Raw genomic sequence first — 22,330 nt, 5'->3', positions numbered from 1 at the left:
TCAAAAGTTTGGAAACACTACTATTTTTAATGCTTTTGAAAGAAATCTCTTATGCTCATCAAGCCTGCAGTTAAAAACAAAACAAAAAAAAAACACAGTAATATTATGAAATATTATTACAATTTAAAATAATGGTTCTCTTTTTTAATATACTTTAAAATGTAATTTATTTTTGTGATGCAAAGCTGAATTTTCATTAGCAAGTACTCCAGTCTTTGGTGTCTTATGATCCTTCAGAAATCATTCTAATATGCTGATTTATGATCAATGTTGGAAACAGTTGTGCTGCTTAATATTTTTTTATAACCTGAGATACTTTTTTCAGGATTATTTGATGAATAAAAAGTTAAAAAGAACTGTATTTATTTAGAAGAGAAATCTTTTGTAACAATATACACTACCGTTCAAAAGTTTGGGAACAATAACTTTTTTTTTTTTTAAGAAATTAGTACTTTAATTCAACAAGGATGCGTTAAATTGATAAAAGGTGATGGTAACGGTTTATATTGTTAGAAATGTTTTTATTTTGAATAAATGCTGTTTTTATGAATAAATGCTGTTAACGTTTTACTCATCAATGAATCCTGAAAAAAGTATTCCAAAAAAATATATTAAACAGCACAACTGTTTCCATCATTGATAATAACTCAGTATCAAATTATCATATTAGAATGATTTCTGAAGGATCATAAGACACCAAAGACTGGAGTACTTGCTGATGAAAATTCAGCTTTGCATCACAAAAATAAATAACATTTTAAAGTATATTAAAAAAGAGAACCATTATTTTAAATTGTAATAATATTTCATAATATTACTGTTTTTTTTGTTTTGTTTTGTTTTTAACTGCAGGCTTGATGAGCATAAGAGACTTCTTGCAAAAGCATTAAAAATAGTAATGTTTCCAAACTTTTGACTGGTACTGTATATCAGGGATAAATAACATTTTAAAATATATTCAAATAGGAAACAGTTATTTTAAATTGTAATAATATTTCACAATATTGCTGTATTTATTTTAATTAAATTAATGCAGGCCTGGTGAGCATAAGATACTTTTTTCAAAAACATAAAAAAATAATTATAACAACCCTAAAACTTTTGAACGCTAGTGTAAAAAGTGCAACTGCAAGGAAACATTCTAGAAAACACCCAGAACACTTTTAAGAATATTTTAAGATATTTTGAAGAAATAATGTACATACATTTCAACCAAATTCATGATAGATGTTTTGGGAAATAGGAATTATTTACAATTACTGGAAGTAAAGCAGATCAGTATTCATGTACGCATCAGCCTCTCCTCCACTGCATGCATATCTGTGTTTATTTTCCTGTATGTTTACATGAAGAGGTTTCAATGAAGCTGCTGTGATGTGATTTGGCGTTAAGTGTTTCACTCGAGGCTGAGAGTTTCTGCTCATGTCTGTGTGCACTCACTGCCTCAAGGCCCATCTGTCCCCTTCTCAGATGCTGCCACACACACCTCCACAGCACACTGTTCAACTGCGTTCATCACACTCTAACACTGTGGCTCGTCAGCATACTTTTGATGAAGAAAACATTGAGAGGTCAGGGATCTCATTAAACCGCTGCTTTGATAAAGGCTGCTGAACTGACTTCCCTCGTGCTGGTGAATTTTGCAGTTTATTTTAGGTATGTTGTACCACAACAGGCAATATAGATACACACACACACACACACACACACACATATATGGTATGGTATGGTATACAATAAATATCAATATATACAGTTTATATATATATTACATTACGTTGTATTTTGATTATGTATCTGTATAAATATAATATATAAATAACATATAGTGTTAATATTATTTATATATTATTTACAGTAATGAAACCTTATTTATTGTTTCATTATATTTTATGAATTATTTCAATTAAGGGAATTGGAATTAGTATTTAAATTGTTATAATGCAAATAAGCTTAATTTTATATAATTATTTAGTTAATTATATAAAAATCTTTTTTTTTTTTTATTTGATGATGAAATTTGACATCTTGTCTAATTTTGTGAGATTAAACCACTGCTAGCCTACTAGTGATGATTTGTGTTTCTGCTCTCCACAATAATGCATCTCACATGCCTTTTAGGTGTTTAGACTGATGTTTTGAAGATGCTGGAAAAATTGGTGAAACATAAAAAAAAAGTGAAAGAAAATAAATAATATATGGTATTTGCAATATAATATAAGTCTTCATCATTTTTAGATGTATTGCTGAAAATGAAGGACGCAGAGGCGACGCCGTGTCAAAGTGCTTTGTCGCCACCACTGGTCAAATTAAGAACTGCAAGATGACACCAGACACCGCTTTAGGTCTTACCGTCTGATGAAAAATATTTATCCTTTACTCACTAAATGTGCCTCTGTTAAACTGCAGCAACCGGGGGTGGTAAGTTAATTGCAAGGTTCAGTCAAGGTTATCGATGTTTAGATCTCTCCAGCTATTGTGTGTTTAAAATTGAGTTAATTATCAGTGTAACTTGATTAACTGGAGGAGCCCATTGTAAATAGTTCATCTGTTGTGACAGACTAAAGTCAGTCGTCTCTGCTTGTTTCTGCTGCCTTTGAAGTCCGGTGATATTTCTTTAGACTTTGAAGTCTGTTTAGTTGCCTCGGAGTAAAACAGCTCATCCAGCGTCAGCTAGTGTCTTGTTTACTTCGTTTTCTCTTGCCTCGACCGTATAATATATTTGGGGAAATATCATTTTCATGTGATTGTTTATGCGTACTTACTATGCAGTGGAATTAAGTATTCTTCGGCATAGGCAATTAAAGGATTCTGGGTCTGAATTTTATGTTGAGGGTACAACTTAGATTTTAATGTTATGTCCTCTTTTGTGTGTATAGCCTACACTTAAGCCTCTAAGTATACTAAAAAGTTGTCTTTCACAATAATATTGTAACTTATATTGACTCAATTCCAATTCCAAGGCTACTTTATATTCTTTAACATTTAATTTAAACCTCCATTATTGCAGAGCATCATAACTTACATAGGCCTGTTTCTTTTTGCCCATTTTGTTGAGCTTAAAATCCTGGTTGAAGCCAGTGGCATCTATTATTATAGTGGCACATACACAACTATGGTTATCAATTATCAAATCTATGGAATCAACTGCGTCCGAATGTAAAGTTTAACAATATAATGTAAGAAAGGGTTTTGGTTTGATCATATGGCATGTCCTAGAGAGAAACACTTCCTTTTTTTAAGGAAGTTTCTTTACACAGTCTTTGTATCAAGATGTAAATACTGTATATTCATGTAAGCAGAACAGTTTTGCCACTGGGGGTCAGTATGATCTCACTTTCGGACCAGCGGAGACTAACTTCTTGAAAGGTCTGTGAAACTGAAGCTGAATTTAGAACTGCATACTGTAACTATTCCTGCCATGAAAAGATATGTTAACAATAGTAATTGTAGTATACTAGTATGCATTGCATTTCTGAATTCAGCATGAATGAGAGAAGCTGAGATATGATTCTCATGAAAACTTCTTGTAGAAGAGTACCAAAAGCATAGCCTTAACCAGTCTGGTGCTCCTAATAATAAACTCTGTTCCGCTTCAGTGACCTTAAATGACTTTAGTCAAGGGTGTCTGATGTTTTAAGGGACTACTGAAAATCTTAATTTGGTCACACACCAGCCAACAGGTATAACTCCTTTGTGAGTAGCACCTGGGTCTCACTGAAAGAAACAGCAATGCTCAGTGATCGAGAGAAATGTAGTCTTTTGTTGCTGGATGGCTGGGGCCATTGAAGTGAGTGGCATTGAACTCTGTCTGGCACCCAGATTACAGCACCGCTGCTGCTCGGGGTTTCCAGTGAGCAGTTCAACTGAATGAGAGACCCAGAGACTGAGAAAACAGCGGCGTTCCCACCAGGTTAAGCGAGGGCATGTTTTCTCCCGCTTCTCATTAGAACATTTTCACAAGCACCCCCGGGCGGGTTTCGGGGGGCCGATTTAATTAAAACCACAGTGGGCGGATTTGAACATTCACAGCTTTTGGTGGACACTTGACAAAGATTTTTTTTTTTTCTTATCCTCTCCACTTCCCACCCTTCTCTGCACCTTAATACGTGAGGACCTTGACTATTTGGTATGTGTGACGTAACACCGTACTTATTACCTTTTGTCTCCTTTTTTAGACAATCAGATATTGGCTTTTGGACAGCTTGTAAGCACATCCAACACTTACGAGGATCACGACCCCAAAAAAGGCAGAAAACCTGTGACGGTCACCACGGACAAGCCACTTTTATGGAGCATGGGAATTAAACGACTGTGAATAAAGCACTGGAGCACCAAGCCTTTAAAAAAAAAGTGCCTTTTTTCAGCACCGACAACAACCTTTTATTAATGAAGACAATGAGTAGTGTAACCTTTGATTTATTAACACAGCCAAATATAAATGTTTAAATGTTAACATGCACAAAAAGCATGATTTATACAAATGTTTGCATTCGGTCCATCGTCGTTTCCGGCAGCCGCAGGTCTGTTTGGCTTCACAGCTGGTTCAACCACCACTGTTAACAAGAGAAACAACAACAATCCTGTTTTAATCACTGAGTAAATCAAAGGCTGAATGTAACAAAGCACCAGATCAAAAGGCAATTTGCACATTATCTTTAATGCTCTGTGGTAAATTACATGTTAGGAGTTTAATGATTTTTTGTAACCAACAATTTTTCACAATTATAGCAATAAAGTTTGAATTACACTAGTAATTGTGTTTTGTGTTTGTGTGTGGATTACTTACACGATGATGTTGTTGATGGGGATGTGGATGAGCTTGACAAAGAATCCAATGAAGCCCATGATGGCAAATCCAATTGCTGTTGCCATGGCAATCTTTTGGAATTCTAGACAGCAAGGGAAAAAAAAAATAAGCAATTTTTTCATAATTAAAAAAAGAGAGAATAAAGTTCAACTTTAAATATTGTCAATTAAACATTGTATATAGTCTTAAGTCAAAGTTATTTTAATATCTCTGAAATCAAATGGTCTACATAAACAGGCTGGTAAAACAAAATACAATTTTTAGAGTTTATTTCCAAGCATAACTTATTTCACACTTTTCTATGGAAGTTTGATTCTGACACAGAATAAAAAGGTAATTCTTTTCTCTCTCATTCATATATATATATATATATATATATATATATATATATATATATATATATATATATATATAATGTAAATGTAAATACCTTTTTTTAATTATTATTATTCTATAGCAGAAACAAGCTTCCAATTACATTTTCTGATTTATTTATTTTTTCTCTTTTATTTCCTTTTTTACCTGGTTTCACAGATAGTTCCAGACTAAAATGCATGTTTGCATGTCTTAAAGTATTATTATTATTTTTACATCAGTGCCATTGTTTGTCTCAAGATAAAGTAGTGTAATGTTTAATGTTTTTAAATGTTTCAATGTTTTTTCCTAAGGCACATAATTTTTTATGAAACTACTTAGTCCTAATCCTGGCCCTAAACCAGGCCTTTAAGTTTTAAACTGAAGATATTTAAATCAGTTCTAGCATCAGTTATCCTGATTTTTGTTATGCTTATCAAATCTGTGCATTTTAAAAGACAATGGACCGGACATGCCTTTCCTATCTGGCTTTGTGCATCTTTTGACGAGCCTGATGGAGTCCTTGACGAACTGCCTGCTGGGCTCCACGAACTGCATGACCTGATCCATCCTAAAGTGAGGCTGAAAACACAACAGAGCATTAACTTCACATCTGTGAGAGAGACATCATCAGAGAACAGAGCAAGCACAAGCAGATCAGTCACACATCTGCAATGCTACATCAACATCTCACATAAACCACTTAGCTGCTACATGTGTTAACAAAATTAACGACGTATGAATTTATTTGTATCGATGTCATCATTTAGTTGATCCTATATGTAGATCCAGGAACACTCCACCCCGAAACCAAAGTACAGGAATCATATGAGCTGAAAAGCTAGTTAATAAAATATATTCTCATAGGGAACCTGTGGTTAAACCCCTAACTTAGCGTAGTTAACTAACCACAAGTCTTTAATAACCGAAATGACTAACTTAACGTTACTAATGTAACGTTAACCTTACGGCTTGACTTGCTAGCACTGTTAGCCTGAACGCTGCGGACTTTCCTCTGGATTAAAAACAGCTAACGTTATAACGTTAAATGATTTTGAAATTGATCTTAAAAAAAAAAAAACAATAGAACATACGCAAGAAAAAGTGAAGTATTTTGAAACTCAGATTAAGAAAGTGATCAGTCAGAAACAGTGTTTAACGTTACCCTGTGAAGCTCAACGATCACATCCGACACGTCCTTAGTAAAGCCATAACTCTGTATATCCTTATTTTAAAGCTAAATTCTTTACTTAATACCAATATAGATTTCTAAAGACGCAAGGTAGACAAAAAGAAACTTACCTGTGTAGACAAATCAAAGGATAAAGCAGTAGTTCAGCTGGATGTGACACACACTGACTCCTCTGTGCGTTACGCCACGTATATTTAACTGAGGAAAGACTGACGCAGCGCTAGAGCGACGCATGCGCACTGGCTCACAACTCTTGCGCACAATGACGTTCTCACTGCCATCTAGCGACTGGAGTTTAGATCGCAGAGACTTGTCCACATCATCAGTAGAGCTAGATAAGCATTGTAGAATTTGTGTCATCATAGCCATCAGCTAAGGTCTGTCTGTGAGGATTGTTCCTGGCATATGTAGCTATACATATAAAGCGAATTTGCAAACAGTTTTTCTAAACAATTTACATTTTTCATTGCTGGTGATATTTTTTTACATTTAGCCAACTAATACATTATTAAAATCAAGTAGGCCTATCTGTTCAAATCATTTAGGCCTAATGGTCCTGAGCTAATAGGAACTAACAATGAACAACAGTTTAACAGCAGTTAAAATTTTATTAACTAATGTTAACAAACGTTAATAAATAATGTAAAAAATGTAAGCTATTGCTCATTGTTAGTTAAGTAGTTTCTAGAATGTTAGTATATTCCTGTTTGTAGTTCTAATTGGATCCTCGTCGAACGTGCAATGTGTTGTGGGCAATATTAACCGTTAGAGTGCGCACAGATCTGCTCTTCTGATTCCAACCTGAAAAAGTAGACTAGACCATCCGGGTATCTTTGTAATACTCAATTTAAAGGTGAACTAAGTAACTTTTTTACTTTAACTGAACAGCTTCGGAGTCATTGGAATGGTTATATTACTTATTTCGGGTTGAATGGTGGCCGTTTCGCACCCCCCTGGTGCCCGTGAGCGGAAAATTCGCACTTGCAACTTTGAGCCGGCGGGCCGCCGGCCGCCGCGTCAGGAAGTATCGTGTGATATCAGGTCTCGCGATGTAAACAATTGCTTTACGGCTAAAAGAAATCTGCTAAAATGCTGTCATTATTGCGCTCCCTCATGCTGTCCGAACCCGACGGAAGAAGACGTTTTAAAGAATGTCCCATCTGCTTTGATGTCGTTGATCTACTAGCCTCTGGTGTCTGAGAATCACCAAAGAGTTTTTACAACAGTGTTGTCAAATATCTATTCCGAAGCTGTGGGGGGAGCTCTAGAGAGAAACCTGTGAGCAAAAAGCGAGAATACAGCGAAGAAATCCCGAAGCTACTGAGTGCTGGTTTAACATCCTATTTGGAACACACTTAGGCTGAATCCGAAATTGTCCCCTATACCCTCACATAGGGCACTATTTGAGGGGACAGTTATTTGTAGTGGTGTCCGAAACCATAGTGGACGTTATCGAGTGCACTCATTCAATCGTAGATGTACACTCTACGGCTGCCCGAATTCGCTCACTCGTTTCCATTCACTCCTTCAAGTGAACTGTGTTAGTGGACTAACATAGGAAATAGTGATTGCGAGTTTAGGGGGCGATTTCGGATTCAGCCTATTTCTCATTTTGAATAGGCCTACTATTTAGGACGGATAGTAGGCTATGCGAATTGGGACGCAGCATTTGCATTCGCTCACAAACCTTTTGAGTTCAACGGAGCCCCTAAAAGGACGTGGTATGCGATTTTGGACGCAACCTATAATATAACTATATCATATTTTTTCCACCACCATGTCCCTTTAGGGGCTCCGTACTAAGTGGTTCCATGCTATGAGATAGCAAAAAGGCAAATTAAGTTGATTAAATACATAGTTCTGGCATAAACTCTAGATGGCGCAGGCTGATAAGTCTTTAACTCATTTGGTAGCGATCACATCATTATCTACATGGCACAGCTGATTGGTTGCTGTTGCATCAGCGTCCAATGAGCTGTGGCTCAACATTCAGACAAATACCGGGGTGTTGCTAATAGCAGTCTGTAGCGTGCTTTCAGAAACCCTCCACCTTCCCCAGCTCCACCTGTATAGATCTGCTACGGGGGTTATTTCATGCATGTCTTACATGCTCACAGCAATGTCTGTGAATGTATTGACAGTAGCAAGTCTCTGTACTTGCTCTGCAGCAGATGCGTAGCAGATCTATTCCGCCAAGACAATTAACATTGCCATATCCATTACCATGGCAATCTCTATCACCATACTAATCTCCCGAGAGTTTTCATGTCAGAACTGTGGATATTACAACAGCTCTTCAGCAAAACAAACAAACAAACAAAGCCAAATGCAAATTCATAAAATAAAAAGATTTAACAGACCAAATTACATTTAAATTCATAACATGTCTATTGAAATTTTAACAGCACAACCAAGGGCATTAAAAAAGAGAGAATACAATGTACAATATAAAACAGAGCTGATTCAGTCATGCATTGTATGGATACTACAGTTTCCATTATCTATGACATTAGTACAAAAGCTTTTATTTCCGCTCGTGTAACAGTGTCACTGAGAGGAGCGCTCGATCAGTCCCATGTAATGCTGAGCATCTGACAGCTGAGTTCCCAGAGTTTCTGAGCCATTTCATCATCTGATGCTTCTCTTGAACACTGTGCTGGGGCACAGTCACTGGAAACAAAGATCCTCAGGTTTAGTGATCATTAATACAGCTATAGAATCATATCTATTGCATGTTTAACCTAAACACATTTTATTATCTTACCTACCTCCTAATGCAAATTAATATGGTGTGCATATTGGGACGTGAAAATATAGGAGTAAGAATTCTATGGTGCATTTTATTTTTTATAATACTTTGCTCTGTACCTGTAATATCCTCCACTCTCATTGTCCAGCTCCGGCTCCACAGCGCAGTAGATGGTGGTCTGCGCCCCCTGAATAGTGGTCTTGGTGAAGGGGCTGAAGACCTTGACTGCGATCTGCACAGGCTTGCTGAGGTTCCTAAACAGCTCTGACTGCACCACACCAGGATGGAGGGAGTACACAGTCACACCACTGCCTAGGAACATGACCAGATTTCATTATGAGAGTTCACATATTACACACACCTGCGTAAAACAACAAAACCAATGATTAATACAGTTGGGTTTTCTTTTTTCTTTTTTTGGTACTGCTATGTGAACAGAATTGTTTTAATAGAAATAAAGTATTGGATTAAATCCTTCGATACCTGAAAATGATACCTTTATTGCCTGCATGTAAACTACAAAAACGCAAATTTGTAAAAATGACGACGTCATGCGCATGCATATTTTTGCACGTACCGTTTATTAAGTTGGCTTGGAAAAGCCAACATACTGATATGTATTTAAGCTTATTATTCTTCTTAGCCAAAATTTCACCACGCTACTCCTCCTAAACTGTTCAAGTTACAACCACTAAACTCAGACTAAACCTTCAAACTGTTCTGACTCGAGTTGCTTGCTCTTTTCAGACTGATCAGACTAACGGTTTTCCTAAAATTGCTGATCAAAAATAGGAAAAATCCCATAGACTTTCATTGCGGAATGTTCAAATTGAGCCAAGACTATTTAAACTTCAACTGTATAAATTAAAATTTTGACAGTTGGAGAGGCTCATTAGACTCCATCAGCTGCCATTCTATGTACTATTTCTAATTCATTGAGACTCATTTAAGCTTTCTTTCTTTCTTTCTTTCTTTCTTTCTTTCTTTCTTTCTTTCTAACTCTTAACTAAATTCAAATTTTGACAGTTGGAGAGGCTCATCAGACTTCAACAGCTGCCATTCTGTGTACTATTTCTAATCCATCGAGACTCATTTTCCATTCTATCTAATATTTCTAATCTATCTATCTCATAACAACCACCCAGAACACAATGGCAACCACCTAGCAACCACCCAGAGCAATTATATGACCATTTGATCGTTTTTCATGTGACGGCAACAAAATATTTGTAATTGTTATAAAAGGATCGAGAAAGACAAAATCAAGAAAAAACGTAATACTTCAAACTACTTTAAACTTCTCATCCAAACTTTTCCAAGCCAACTTAAAGTTTGTCTCGATGAACTTTCGGAACTAGTTTAACATGACATCGCCATCTACTGGCCTGGCATGCATAATACAGCGTTTTTAATGGTTTTCACGGATCCGTGTGAACGGGGATCTTTTTGACAACGTTTCTGTTTTTGGTACAGCATTTTTGTGTAAATGTTCCAATGTACAGTGACATTTTCATGATACTCTAACCATCTGATTGATACATGTTCAAAAACTTGATTATTGCCACAGTACATAGCCTACTAAAAAAACATGGTACCTTATCCAATAAACTACAGTTTCTTGTCTTTATTTTTTTTTTTATTAATGTGAATAATGTATAATGTATTGTTAATTCTAAAGTGTAGATCATGTTAACCCACTAGTAATGACTAAATCCGTCAGAAGGAACTACTAATTATTTGTATCAGTATTCTAAAGTGAAGATCATGGGCCACTAGTAATGACTCAAGTGTTACCAAATCCATAGGAAGGAATTACTATCCAAAACCTTACAAAAATGTTGAAAAAAAATTCCAAAGCTTACAATGACTTCCGTGATTACTGGGGAGTTGTCATGCTTTTCACTTTAGAATACTGTAAATATAAAATAGTAAATAATAATAAAATAAAAAAAGTATTTCCTTCTGAAGGATGTAGTAACACGAGTCATAACTATCCAAAACCTTACAAAAAACTCAAAAGCTTGCAATGATTTCAGTCATTACTAGAGAGTTACCATGTTTTTGACTTTAGAATACTGCATTACTCAATTGTTCCTATGTAGTTAATCATTAAGACGGAACAATATTCTAAATTATTAATGTTATTTCGTCTACATTACTCCCCCTTCGTAGTTAAGCTGCATGTCGTCTTAACAGAAAAATCCTTCAGAATCTGTATCCAACAGTGCACATAGAGAATTAGGCCTACTTAATTTTAATAGAATTACTGGTGAGAATTACTTGTGGTATTCCTCATATGGTATTTCCCCCTCTTTGATATAGAACCTCATGAATTTCTAGTTGAATGTCCGCTTTGTGATCTCTGTGTGGCTATTCTGAACAGTTCACAGGTCATCTGTTATTAGATCTTGAGTTTGAATTGTCACATGAATGAGAATCAGTGATAAGCACAGAAAACAGGACATTCTCCTCATGCTTCATACAACCCTTCATCCTTAAGGAAGCACTCAGAGACTAACATAGAGATCAGTTCTGACCGAGCGCCTTCCTCTGCCACTGTGTGTTGGTTTTGACTGAGCTTATGTAGTCTCAAAGGGAAAAATATCGCATTTAAAGTCACCATGAAATCAAAACGGACCATTCTTGTTTTTTTTTTACTGTGGAATTTATTATACATTATTTATCCCTGCATGTCTTTTTTTATTTTTTATTTTATGTATCTTCATAATCTGACTGTAAAAAATGATATGATAAATAAGTTATGACAACATTTGTTTTTACACTCATCAAAATAAGTTAAGCAATTTTCAACTAAGTCATACAATATTCAACAAATTTTAAGTCAGTTTAATGTAATTTAAGTTGAAATGACGTAAACATCCACGTTGATGAGGCAGCAACTATTTTTTACAGCAATACCTTCCCCTCCCTCTTGCAGTGACATCTCTTCTCTTCTGATGACGTGTTTACTGGCACAAGGGCGGGACAACCTGTCACTCACCTGAGATCGACCAATAGCAAACCATAACAATCCAACTATCCAATCAACTCCGGATGGACAAAATAAAGTCCCACCCTACATTTTGTCTTGTTCGAGAAGTCATTTCATGTCGACTTCAGTGTGTGTTCAACTTGTAGTTTGGTTCTCTTGGTTCTTTTGAACCAAAAAAGAAAATGATACATTTAGTCCTGGTTCCCTTGGCGTTAACACTGTCATATTTAAAACCAAATCTAGATAAAAAAAAAAAAAAAAACAGTATGCTTGAGTATTCACACCCTAATGCCACGTTGTTGTACTCGCATACCAAATCAAGCAGTGTTCAGGATAGAGAAGGCAAACAAGACTTTAGTTCGTGTCCTTAAGGATCATGTTTAGTCTAGTATTGATAGCCTTGCTATGAAGGTCACATACCCTGCAGTCTTTTAGCCAAGGAGCGTGTGCAGAGGATGTTAGCTAGCTTGCTCTGGCCGTAAGCCCTCCGCGGAGAGTAACCCTTCTCGCTGTTTATGTCATCCAGATGGATGCTGCCCCACGTATGGGCCACAGAAGCCACGTTTATGATCCTGGAGGGGGTTGATTTCTTGAGGAGGTCCAGCAGAAGGTAGGTGAGCAGAAAATGACCTGTTGGTAATTTGAAGAAGATAAAAATAGTCAGGGGTTGCACCTTTCATTGTCCCTCATGTCCTGTCATGTCCTCAATAAATGCATGGAAGTGGATGTATATGGAAAAGGATGTGTACTGTATGTGAGTGTTTAGTTTCCTACAGGAAACCAGCTTGGGCTGATAAACGAGTAAACAGCACACACTGTCAATTTACAGGGTCACTACTCCACACTAGTATTAAGTCTGAGACTTCCTGTGTTGCCTTATACATAGGGGTAGTCTATAACCAAACACAATTTGTGCTTAATTTAAAAGAAGTCGCTTTTATTGACTAAATTACTTGGTTTACTGCTCAGAAAGAGTAACAGTATGGATTAGATACAGGAAATCTAATTTTACTAATAGTCTTATTTTTTCCTGAGTCACAATGAGTGTTTACATCTGCAAAACACATGCTGATAATTATTTGCTGAAGTTTAAATCGCCTCAACTTCAATTTCAAAATACAGACATTTACAGACAAAATATTGTGTTCTTGTGAACTTTCTATTCATCAAAAAATCCTGAAATTTTTTTTAGCACGGTTTCCACAAAAATATTAAGCGGCACAACTGCAGCAAATTAGCATATTCGAAAGATTTCTTAAGGATCATGTGACACTAAAGACTGGAGTAATGATGCTGCTTTGCCATCACAGGAATAAATTCAATTTTTAAATATGTTAAAATAGAAAACAGTCACCTTAAAATGTAGTAATATCTCACAATATTACTGTTTTTACTATAGTTTTATTCAAATAAATGCAGCCTTGCTGAGCATGAGACTTCTTTCAAAAAACGTTTGAAATATATTTTATACGATACACCTTTTTATTGGAAGCAAAGGAAGTTTTTCATGAAATGTACAGAAAGATGCATCTTTTTATGGCCATGATACTACTAAAGCCCATTGGCTAATTGAAAAAAAAAAAATGAACAAATGTCCTGTCCAAACTTCCTATTTCAAAAAGAAACAGAGGATATAAAATTCATCATCATAATTGTCAGGGTTCTGTTATGTTTTATCTGTTTGTTTAACAGAGAGTTGTTTTGCTCTGTTTTCTGTTCCCTTGTTCCTGCTCTTGGTTTGTCTCCTTGGCTTCAGGATGTTTGATTAACTCTGTTTTGTTCAGTTCTTGGACCGTTCACGTCCATGTGTTTGACGGTTGTTCTCTTCCTCTTCATAAGTTATTTGTGAGAAATCCTGAGTATTTTATTATCTATACGAAGTTTGTAATTAAATCTGCACTGCTGTGCATCCATCTCTTTATTTGACCTTCTGCAACCCTCAATCTGTGACAATAACACTGTACTAGAGAGTGTATGCATGTACATACAGTAAGATAAAGTCTTTACCTAAATGGTTTACACCAAACTGCATCTCAAAGCCATCTGCAGTTTTTGAATATGGGCACATCATGATTCCAGCATTGTTGATCAGGATGTTAACTTGCTTCTCCTCTAAAATACAAAAATATGCATCAAGAGCCATAAGCATATTGCATATATTCATATAAATGTGTATATAAAATCTTAATATTAATACAATAATTATATACATTTCCTTACGCCAAGGAAATACATAACAAAGCTCTAATTTAAAGTAATAGTCAGATGTCTTACCCTTGTTTATGAGTTCTGCAAATGCTCTGATGGATTTGGTATCTGATAAATCAAGTTTTTTCACCACAATGTTTTGGTTTCCAGAATCCTCCATTAATTCTCCTCTGGCGGACTCTGCTTTTTCCAGGTCTCGACAGGCCATGATGACTCGAGCCCCTGAGGACATCATAAAGAAGCTGATGGAAATGTGCTTTCCAGTGCAAAAAGCCACAAAACAGAGTAGCTATCCTTCATGAATCTGAAATCATTCTGTTTATATATTCCGGCAAACGTCCTTCCTGTGAAATGTCCTTGCATAATAATTCATTTGGTGTTAAACTGGGATGTAAGGCTGATGAGCTAACACAATAGCTGTTTGCCTGGTAATTACTGTGCAGAACGCCTATTATCCTATTCAGAGCAATTTGGCTGGCAAGCATCAGAGTTTCTTTGTTGGAATTCAGCGGGTCCATGTGGGAAAGTGTACAGTTTTACATCTCTTTGGCAGATAGCATTGTAATCCTGATGTTTATTTATCAGCATGCATTCAAAGCTTCCAAGAGCCTGTCATTTATTATAAGATAAAGTATTTGCTGTTTTAATTGTATCACATTTGACATTAGGACACCGAGTACGATTTGTCCTCGCAGTTGTTGTTATAATCCCAGATCATGCTGATTTTACGCAATATTTTAAAGAGAAATAAGAATCCAAAATTAATCTGTCAACAGCAACAATAGTGCAAATACAGTGTGATAGATTGCAATTATTCCAGCTAACCTCCCGTACCCCCCTTCTAATTAGAGTGGCATCACACATGGCATGGTTTTGTCCCGGAACAGGTTGGCAGTCGATGCCGTTCACAGCATGTGCTTCGAACAGAACAAATCAAATCATTCAGAGCATTTTTAAGGTTTTCCTTTTAAGGTCAAGACTGAGTTGGGACGCATGTCCTGAAAACTAAAATGAGGTCTGTTAGTTCCTTACCTCTTCTGGCAAGGTCTCTCGCTGTCTCTTTGCCTATGCCTGTATTAGCTCCTGTGATTATGACCGTTTTATCATCAAGGCATACAGAAGAGCTCCACTGACCACAGAAGAAATTTCTGGAATTGATTACAGAGCAAATGTTTATATATCATAGTGAATATCTAAAGTGAAGTTGTGGGTGAGAGCGGGGCTAGTTGTCACTCCAGTGTGTTTTGTTGTATCATTGTTATTACTCAGGAATTAAGTAAATGCACACTGTAAAAAAATGATATGATTAATAAGTTATCTTGTTTTACATTGTTTTAACAACTTTTTTATGTTATGCAAGATTTAACTCATTTTTTAAAGTCCGTTTAATGCAATAATGACTTAAACATCCATGTTGATTATACTTAAATTCAAGGCAGTTAAAAAGTTTAAGGTACTTAAAAATGTAAAATATAACTTATAATGTAAAAACATATCTTTCTGAAATATCAGACCATTGTTTTGACTTATAATATTGTAGCTACTTAATACTCTTAAAATGTAACTTAATTTAAGAAGGTTTGAAGTTGTTTGAAACCAACATACAAACTCACTTTTAAAACACATTTATGCAACTGCATTTATGACCTCAGTTGCTGACTGAGATACAGCCCATATGAAAACTTTCTCGTGTGACAACTAGCCCCATTCTCATATATTTAAATTAAACCAGCTGGTATAATCCAGTACAGGCATAGTAGTGGGAATTTAAATAATTATATTGTTTAAAAATACTGTTTAAGAGCAGTGTTGGGTCCCATTTATCCAGTTATGAACACTTTGGCGAAAAGAAAATGTGTATCAATCCAGTTTTTCAGACTCCGCATTGCTTACCTTATTGAGTGCATTGTTCCAATATTGTCTGGTTCCCCTCAGCAGACAGTTAGTGCTCTACTCTAGCGTCCTGTGTAATTTATGAATGAGATATTACTATGCGGTCCGAATCCAAGCCCCTCCCGTCCAGAGCTCTGTCCTCTGGCCAATGAAACGCGACTGAGATCAATATGAAGACCGTTCAGGCTCCCACCGCTCGCAGGAATGCGCTCGCTGTGATGGCCTTGAACTCAGCTTTGTTGAATTGAATCTTTTTTGCAAGGTTGGACATTCCGCTACACGTCACCAGAACATACAATACATTTACGTCACCCACTTAAAAATGAGCCAATTTATGCAAAAGCAGTGACCTTGTGCAACCACTAGATGTCCTTGTTGTGTCAGCCTGATGTTCCTCACGAACTATTCACAACACACTGAACATTGTCTTACTGTACCTCAGAGAACCAATGTAATTAAATTTAAGATAGCCTACTTTATTAGTGACGGTAAATCGTTAAGTGAACATGAAGTAGACATTTTTTATCTTTTGTTTTCTATCTGCTCTCGTTTGCTTGCACCTACTAGCCAACTATCCTTATTAATATTAGGCCTACTTAACATTTTATATCCCCTTTAGGTAGCCTACTCCATTCCAAGACATTTATATCCCATTAACACAGTATTATTTAGCTTTCGTTTATTTTTCTACTGTGTCTACCAGGCATACCTATGTCTATTTGTCTTGCGTGGCTGATCATATTCCGTTTTCAAATGACAATAAACTCATTTTATCCATTACTAGCTGCTTTTAATCAGAAAGTTACGCAGCATGTTTCAGTAATCACATACCTTGCTGAAAAATCCTACATAAACCAGCATGAATTCGATGTTAGTCTAAGTTGGTTTATGTTGGATTGAGCTGGAATATAGTGCTAGGGTCAGTTGCACAAACTAGCCACTATATTAATACATCTAGTTTGGCCAACTAGCAGTTGGATAAGAGGTAATCAGTCTTACTAATCCCATTCAAACTAGACCAATCTACCTTTTTATGTAACTGACATACATTTTATGTAACTGCCCATCAGCATTTCTGCTTCCCATGCTTGGAACCAGCAAACCAGAAACCAGCATCCAATGCTGGTCCCAGCATGCAAAACATAGGCTGCTGGATTTTTCAGCAGGGTAAACTTTCAGCTTTCAAATGTCAAAACTCCTTGTTTCTCTGAATCAATAACATCCAAAATATCACAAAATTAATATAACACATGAATACAGAGAGGGGCATTAGTATGAAATAAGGCTGAGGTGGAAGTCATATCTTCTCATTTCCAACGAATCCCCAGCAGGTGGCAGCTGACAGCCCACAGTCTGCTCGCAGTGTTCATGTCATCTGCGGCTCTGGAGCACGGGGCCACGGCACAGTTACTGTGAGAGATCATGAGACAAACTATTTTACGAAACAGTAGCGTGAGGAAGCAATTTGGTTACTGCCAAATTTAGCATTCCTAACGCAAAATAAAAACCATGTTGTGAACAGTAGTGCTTGCTTATGGGAAAGATGATCATTGAGGTTATTATTTAATGAGTGCAACAGCTAGCATCAGCTATACTGTATTCTAGTTCTGACAAACCTGTAGTAGGTTCCAGTGGGCAGGCCAGGAGTGACGGCACAGTACAGAGTGGTATATGCGCCTTCAGCGGGGGTTTTTATCAGGAAACCAAATGTCTTCACAAAGACCTGCAGAGTCTTCTTCAGATGCCTGACGATCTCTGTCTTCACTAGGCCTGGATCCACAGCATAAACACTCACTCCCATCGCTGCCACAGAAACATCACTCTACATGAGCTACAGTTAGAAGAATGAAACGTGTGCAAGAACACTCTTATTGCCTTAATGAAGAATGTTTGTGGGTTAATCATGGGACAGTCATGTTAGGATAGCATACTGATCAATTAGCAACGCATTATTTGGAAGGTTTGCCCGTCTCCCTCTGACACTTATGATCTCCTTAAAGGGATAGTTCAGCCAGAAATAAAGATTCACTTTCAGTCATCATTTAGTCACATGCCCTGAAAGTAAAAGGGGAACGATTGACATCTTGGACACTCATGCACCATTCATGCAGAACCCATTTGTGTTTAAAATGTGAGATGCAGGGCAGTTGAATGGAAAAAATACACAAGGTCTATAGGCATTTTTTCAAGTTGAACTTCTTTTAGCTTGAACACTAGATAGAATGCTGTATCATGCACGAGAAGCTGCAATGGGTCAAGCATGTCCGTATAGGGGTGTCTGTTTAAGGGCCATTTCACACAGAATGCGTTTTTGCATTCCACTGTTTTCCATTGTCTCGTGCATGACACCAAAATAAAAAAAATTACCACAAAAGGTAATTAGCAACTTTTATACATTTATTTTGCAGTTGCGAGTTGCAATAGCGAGTTTAAAGCTGCGTCCCAATTCAGAGGCTGTATCCTTCTTCAAATGCGGCCTCCAAATGCGTCCTTCATTTCCCGTGCAATGAAGGATACAACAGATGGATCCTTCAAGGCCTTGCCTGCCCCAGAATTCATTGCGCTCCAGTGACGACAGGACAGGAAATTGCAGAATTACACTTTTAAACGCTAGTATTGGGTTCCAACTTACTCAAATATCTAATGATACAAATGTAAAAAAAAAAAATATATTTTTTTTTTAAGCGATTCAAATGTTTACATATCTTATTTAAAGATGCGATTATATATAGTTTATACTCTTTATTATATACAGAAATTGACCATGGTGAACATATTTAAACAGTTTGTGAACCCGGTTTTATTGTTAGACAGTTTAATATAACTTTCAAAAAAGTTCAGTACAAACGTTACTGTCACTGATCAATGGCAGCTGTCACAGTTGCTAAGCGACAAGGAGAATCCTCTGTAGGCTAGACCGTCACATTTAAAGGGATAGTTCACCCAAAAATTAAGATTCTGTCATCATTTACTCAAGTTGTTCCAAACCTGTATAAGTTTCTTTGTTCTGCTGAACACAAAGGAAGATATTTGGAAGAATGTTTGTAAACAAACAGATCTCGGTCCCCATTGACTACCATAGTATATTTTTTTCCTACTATGGAAGTCAATGGGGACCGAGATCTGTTGATTACAAACATTCTTCCAAATATCTTGATTTGTGTTCAGCAGAACAAAGAAACTCATACAGGTTTGGAACAACTTGAGGGTGAGTAAATGATGACAGAATTTTCATTTTTGGGTGAACTATCCCTTTAACAACACTTCCGCCCATCGAAGGTGTGGCCTTTGAAGTCCATGTCCTTCGAAGGATGCATCCTCTGAATTTTTCAGTTTTAAGTTAGTCGTTTTATTTATTTCTGCTTTAAAATAGTAACCAATCAGGTTTAGAACTGAATGTTTGTATTTTAACCCATTTTTGCCCATTTTAGATACATTTGTTTTCATAGGCTTTATGTTACAAATTGTTTGGAGGACAGCACTGGGCAGGATGTGGAATAACATTGTTTAAAATAATGGATTAAAATAAATTTTTAATGTATAGTTTCATCCGATTTATCGGAAAAATAATCGTAAGTTGCAGCCCTAGTTTTGAGTGTGTGCTGCTGGCGACTAAAACAAACTCTTTTTTGTGTATATTCGTGTACTGTGTGTTCATTTTTTGTTCTTCCTTGTCATTTGTTCATCATGTTCCTAAAGCTTTATTTTGCTTCTCTTCTGCATTGCGTTCGTGCATATTGGGGGTGGAGCAATGAAAGGAGGGGTGTGTTTGTTTGTCGTGTTCAACAATGATTCTCAGAATTTGCTTACTGCTCCTTTAAAACATTCCACGTAAACATTCTTCTGTGTGAACTGCCCATTTAAAGGTGGTTTCCTTTTTTTCTACAGATTCCTAAAACATTATAAATAAATCCTAGATTTGATGTGGAATCAGATTTTTGGATCTCACTTTATAGCCTATGTTTTATGCACGATCACATGCTGGCTCTTACCTTCCACTCTCGTGGCCAGCTCTCGTGTGAAAAGTACGTTGGCCAGTTTGCTCTGTACGTAGGCCTTCACGGGATGATAGCCTTTCTCACCGTTCAGGTCCTCAAAGTGGATCTTTCCCATGGGGTGAACCAACGAGGAGACATTAATCACTCTAGAAGGAGCTGAATGCTTCAACAGATCCATTAGGAGGAACGTGAGAAAGAAATGTCCTGAAGAAGAAAAGGAGTCATACATCACATGTCAAGTGTGAACAAACTCTATAGCTGCTTAACAACAAATAAGGACTCTTTGATATTGTTTGAAAGAATGAGAATGACTAGTGCACTTCATCATACCTAAATGATTGACTCCAAACTGTGTCTCAAAGCCGTCTGCTGTTGTGGAATATGGGCAGATTGCCACTCCAGCGTTATTAATCAGCAAATGAAGAGACTTTTCAGCTAAAATAAAGTGATAATAATGATGGGGTTGATAAAAATAATGATTTTAAACATCCGAATAAGAGTTAAATCTGATGCATTGCATATTTACATTATATATATTTTCTGAAAAATGTTCTTCAACCATAACTCACTGTTGTAAATCAGTTCAGCAAAATCACAGATGGATTTAGTGTCGGCCAGATCCAGATTCCGAACCACCACGATGGCGTTGTCCACGTCTCTGCTGATGTCACTGGCGGCCTGCTCAGCCTTCGCCATGTCTCTGCAGGCCAGGATCACCCGCGCGCCTCGGGATCAATCACACACTTTGTTCCATTATTTGAAACACTCGGACATTCTTTTGAGCAATTTCAGGGAAAACATATTCTGGATAGGCCTAAACATCAGATCAAATGGCTACGCAGTCAGATCTAATATATTTCATCTGTGCCTCTCTAATATGAAAAGAAGGCTCGATGTGTTTTTGGCCACAGTACCCACCCCGCTTTGCCAGATCCTTCGCCGTTTCTTTCCCAATCCCAGTGTTTGCTCCAGTCACTATAGCAGTTTTTCCATCTAACCGAATATCAGATGACCAGCTTTTGGTGAAAAGCCCTCTGAAAAGAATGAATATAATAAGCAATACCCTTCAAAAGGCAGATGTCAGATACTAACCATTAGCCTATGAATAGTAAAGGAAAATATCATGGAAAATATTAATACATGTTTATTTTAATGTTATACGCATATTTATAATAATTTATTTTATACTATTACTAATAATAATCATTAAAAAACATTTCTATTAATAATATTATAATGAATGCTCATATTTCAATATCTGTTAAGTTAATTATACCGATTGTATAAAATAAAATAAACACATTATTATTAATAATAATTAATAATAATAATAATTGCTAAAATTCCAATATCCCTTGCGTTAATACTGATTATTTAAAATAAAATAAACACATTATTATTATTAAAATAAATTATTTATGATAAAAAATAATATACATTTCAATATCTATTAATCAAGTTAAGTATACTGATTATAAAAAAAACAAGTACATTTGTAATAATAATAAATATTTAAAATTCTCTTAATCAATTTAATTACACTGATTGTTTCAAATAAAAATGTATTCATTTTTATTGATAATAAATTACAAAATACATTTTAATTTATATTACATAAGTTCATTTTATTGATTATTTTTTAACTAAAAACAAATACATTTGTATTAATAAAAAAGAATGATCCAAAATCATATATTTCAATTTAATAAGTTTATTATTTGTATTAATAATAAAAATTATAATCCAAAATAATAATTGATACTATACATTTCTATCTCTCTCAATCAAGTTTAATATACTGATTAAATAAAAAGCACCTTACCTTAACACATTCATTTTCTCAAAAGTTTCATTACATGTGAACCAGCAAGAAGGATCTTTTTCACAGCTTCTCATGATACCGAGTGTCATAATAAATACTCGAGTGTCATTTGTACTTGAATGAGGACAGAAAATCCCCTTTCTTTTAACTGAGGTCAGAACGAATTGATCATGTTTTGCATGCAAAATTCATTTATTCGCTTTATACTCTGCATATATCTGAAAGGCCACGCTGCTAAATAAAGCGGTGTGTGTGACCTACTGGCTACGCTCACTGAACATATTCCAGGAAACTCTTACACAAAATGATCCC

General features: G+C 36.0%; 3 protein-coding genes across 6 annotated transcripts in view; 1 reads left to right on the top strand and 2 right to left on the bottom strand.

The window, feature by feature from the left end:
- Positions 1–4,757, top strand: part of tpk1 (thiamin pyrophosphokinase 1) — a 58,634-nt gene extending 53,877 nt beyond the window's left edge. For all 3 annotated transcript variants that reach the window (XM_084398623.1, XM_084398621.1, XM_084398622.1), the window contains one exon: positions 4,179–4,757. In XM_084398623.1, the coding sequence (XP_084254749.1) occupies positions 4,179–4,318 (140 nt within the window). In that variant the 3' untranslated portion in view covers positions 4,319–4,757. The remainder of the gene's footprint in view (positions 1–4,178) is intronic.
- On the bottom strand, positions 4,404–6,572 carry sec61g (SEC61 translocon subunit gamma; the record flags this gene model as incomplete). 2 transcript variants are annotated; one of them, XR_014626132.1, is made up of 3 exons in its annotated part: positions 5,641–5,678; positions 4,790–4,892; positions 4,404–4,556 (listed from the first exon to the last, which is right to left on the bottom strand). XR_014626132.1 is itself a non-coding variant. In XM_084398624.1 (3 exons), exons 2-3 carry the CDS (start codon positions 5,732–5,734, stop codon positions 4,786–4,788), a joined length of 201 nt encoding a protein of 66 aa, XP_084254750.1. In that variant the 5' UTR covers positions 5,735–5,746; positions 6,467–6,572. The 2 variants fall into 2 exon arrangements, 1 of the variants encoding a protein (XP_084254750.1); XM_084398624.1 differs by lacking the exon at positions 4,404–4,556 and adding an exon at positions 6,467–6,572 and having other exon boundaries at positions 4,786–4,892; positions 5,641–5,746.
- Positions 6,573–8,791: 2,219 nt separating this feature from the next.
- LOC311284066 (retinol dehydrogenase 14-like) lies at positions 8,792–22,113 on the bottom strand. Its single transcript, XM_084398897.1, has 14 exons — positions 22,019–22,113; positions 21,115–21,230; positions 20,766–20,921; positions 20,527–20,631; positions 20,191–20,400; positions 17,815–18,001; positions 17,508–17,608; positions 16,199–16,226; positions 15,338–15,453; positions 14,372–14,527; positions 14,105–14,209; positions 12,518–12,727; positions 9,225–9,417; positions 8,792–9,026 (listed from the first exon to the last, which is right to left on the bottom strand). Exons 1-14 carry the CDS (start codon positions 22,105–22,107, stop codon positions 8,924–8,926), a joined length of 1,875 nt encoding a protein of 624 aa, XP_084255023.1. The 5' UTR covers positions 22,108–22,113; the 3' UTR covers positions 8,792–8,923.
- Between the last annotated feature and the right edge of the window lie 217 nt (positions 22,114–22,330).

This window comes from Rutilus rutilus (assembly GCF_951802725.1).
Source record: "Rutilus rutilus genome assembly, chromosome: 24".
NCBI classification, from domain to species: domain Eukaryota; kingdom Metazoa; phylum Chordata; class Actinopteri; order Cypriniformes; family Leuciscidae; genus Rutilus; species Rutilus rutilus.
Note: the sequence above shows the minus strand (reverse complement) of the source record. Positions and strands in the feature narration are given on the sequence as shown.

What these genes read in the sequence shown, in the direction of transcription:
- LOC311284066 (XM_084398897.1), bottom strand. Translation starts at nt 22,107, where the DNA reads ATGACACTCGGTATCATGAGAAGCTGTGAAAAAGATCCTTCTTGCTGG. An exon ending in GAGAAAATGAATGTGTTAAG is followed by an intron (nt 21,231 to 22,018) that starts GTAAGGTGCTTT and finishes CATTCTTTTCAG; the next exon opens with AGGGCTTTTCACCAAAAGCT. An exon ending in GCTGGGGATTCGTTGGAAAT is followed by an intron (nt 16,227 to 17,507) that starts GAGAAGATATGA and finishes GAGGGGAACCAG; the next exon opens with ACAATATTGGAACAATGCAC.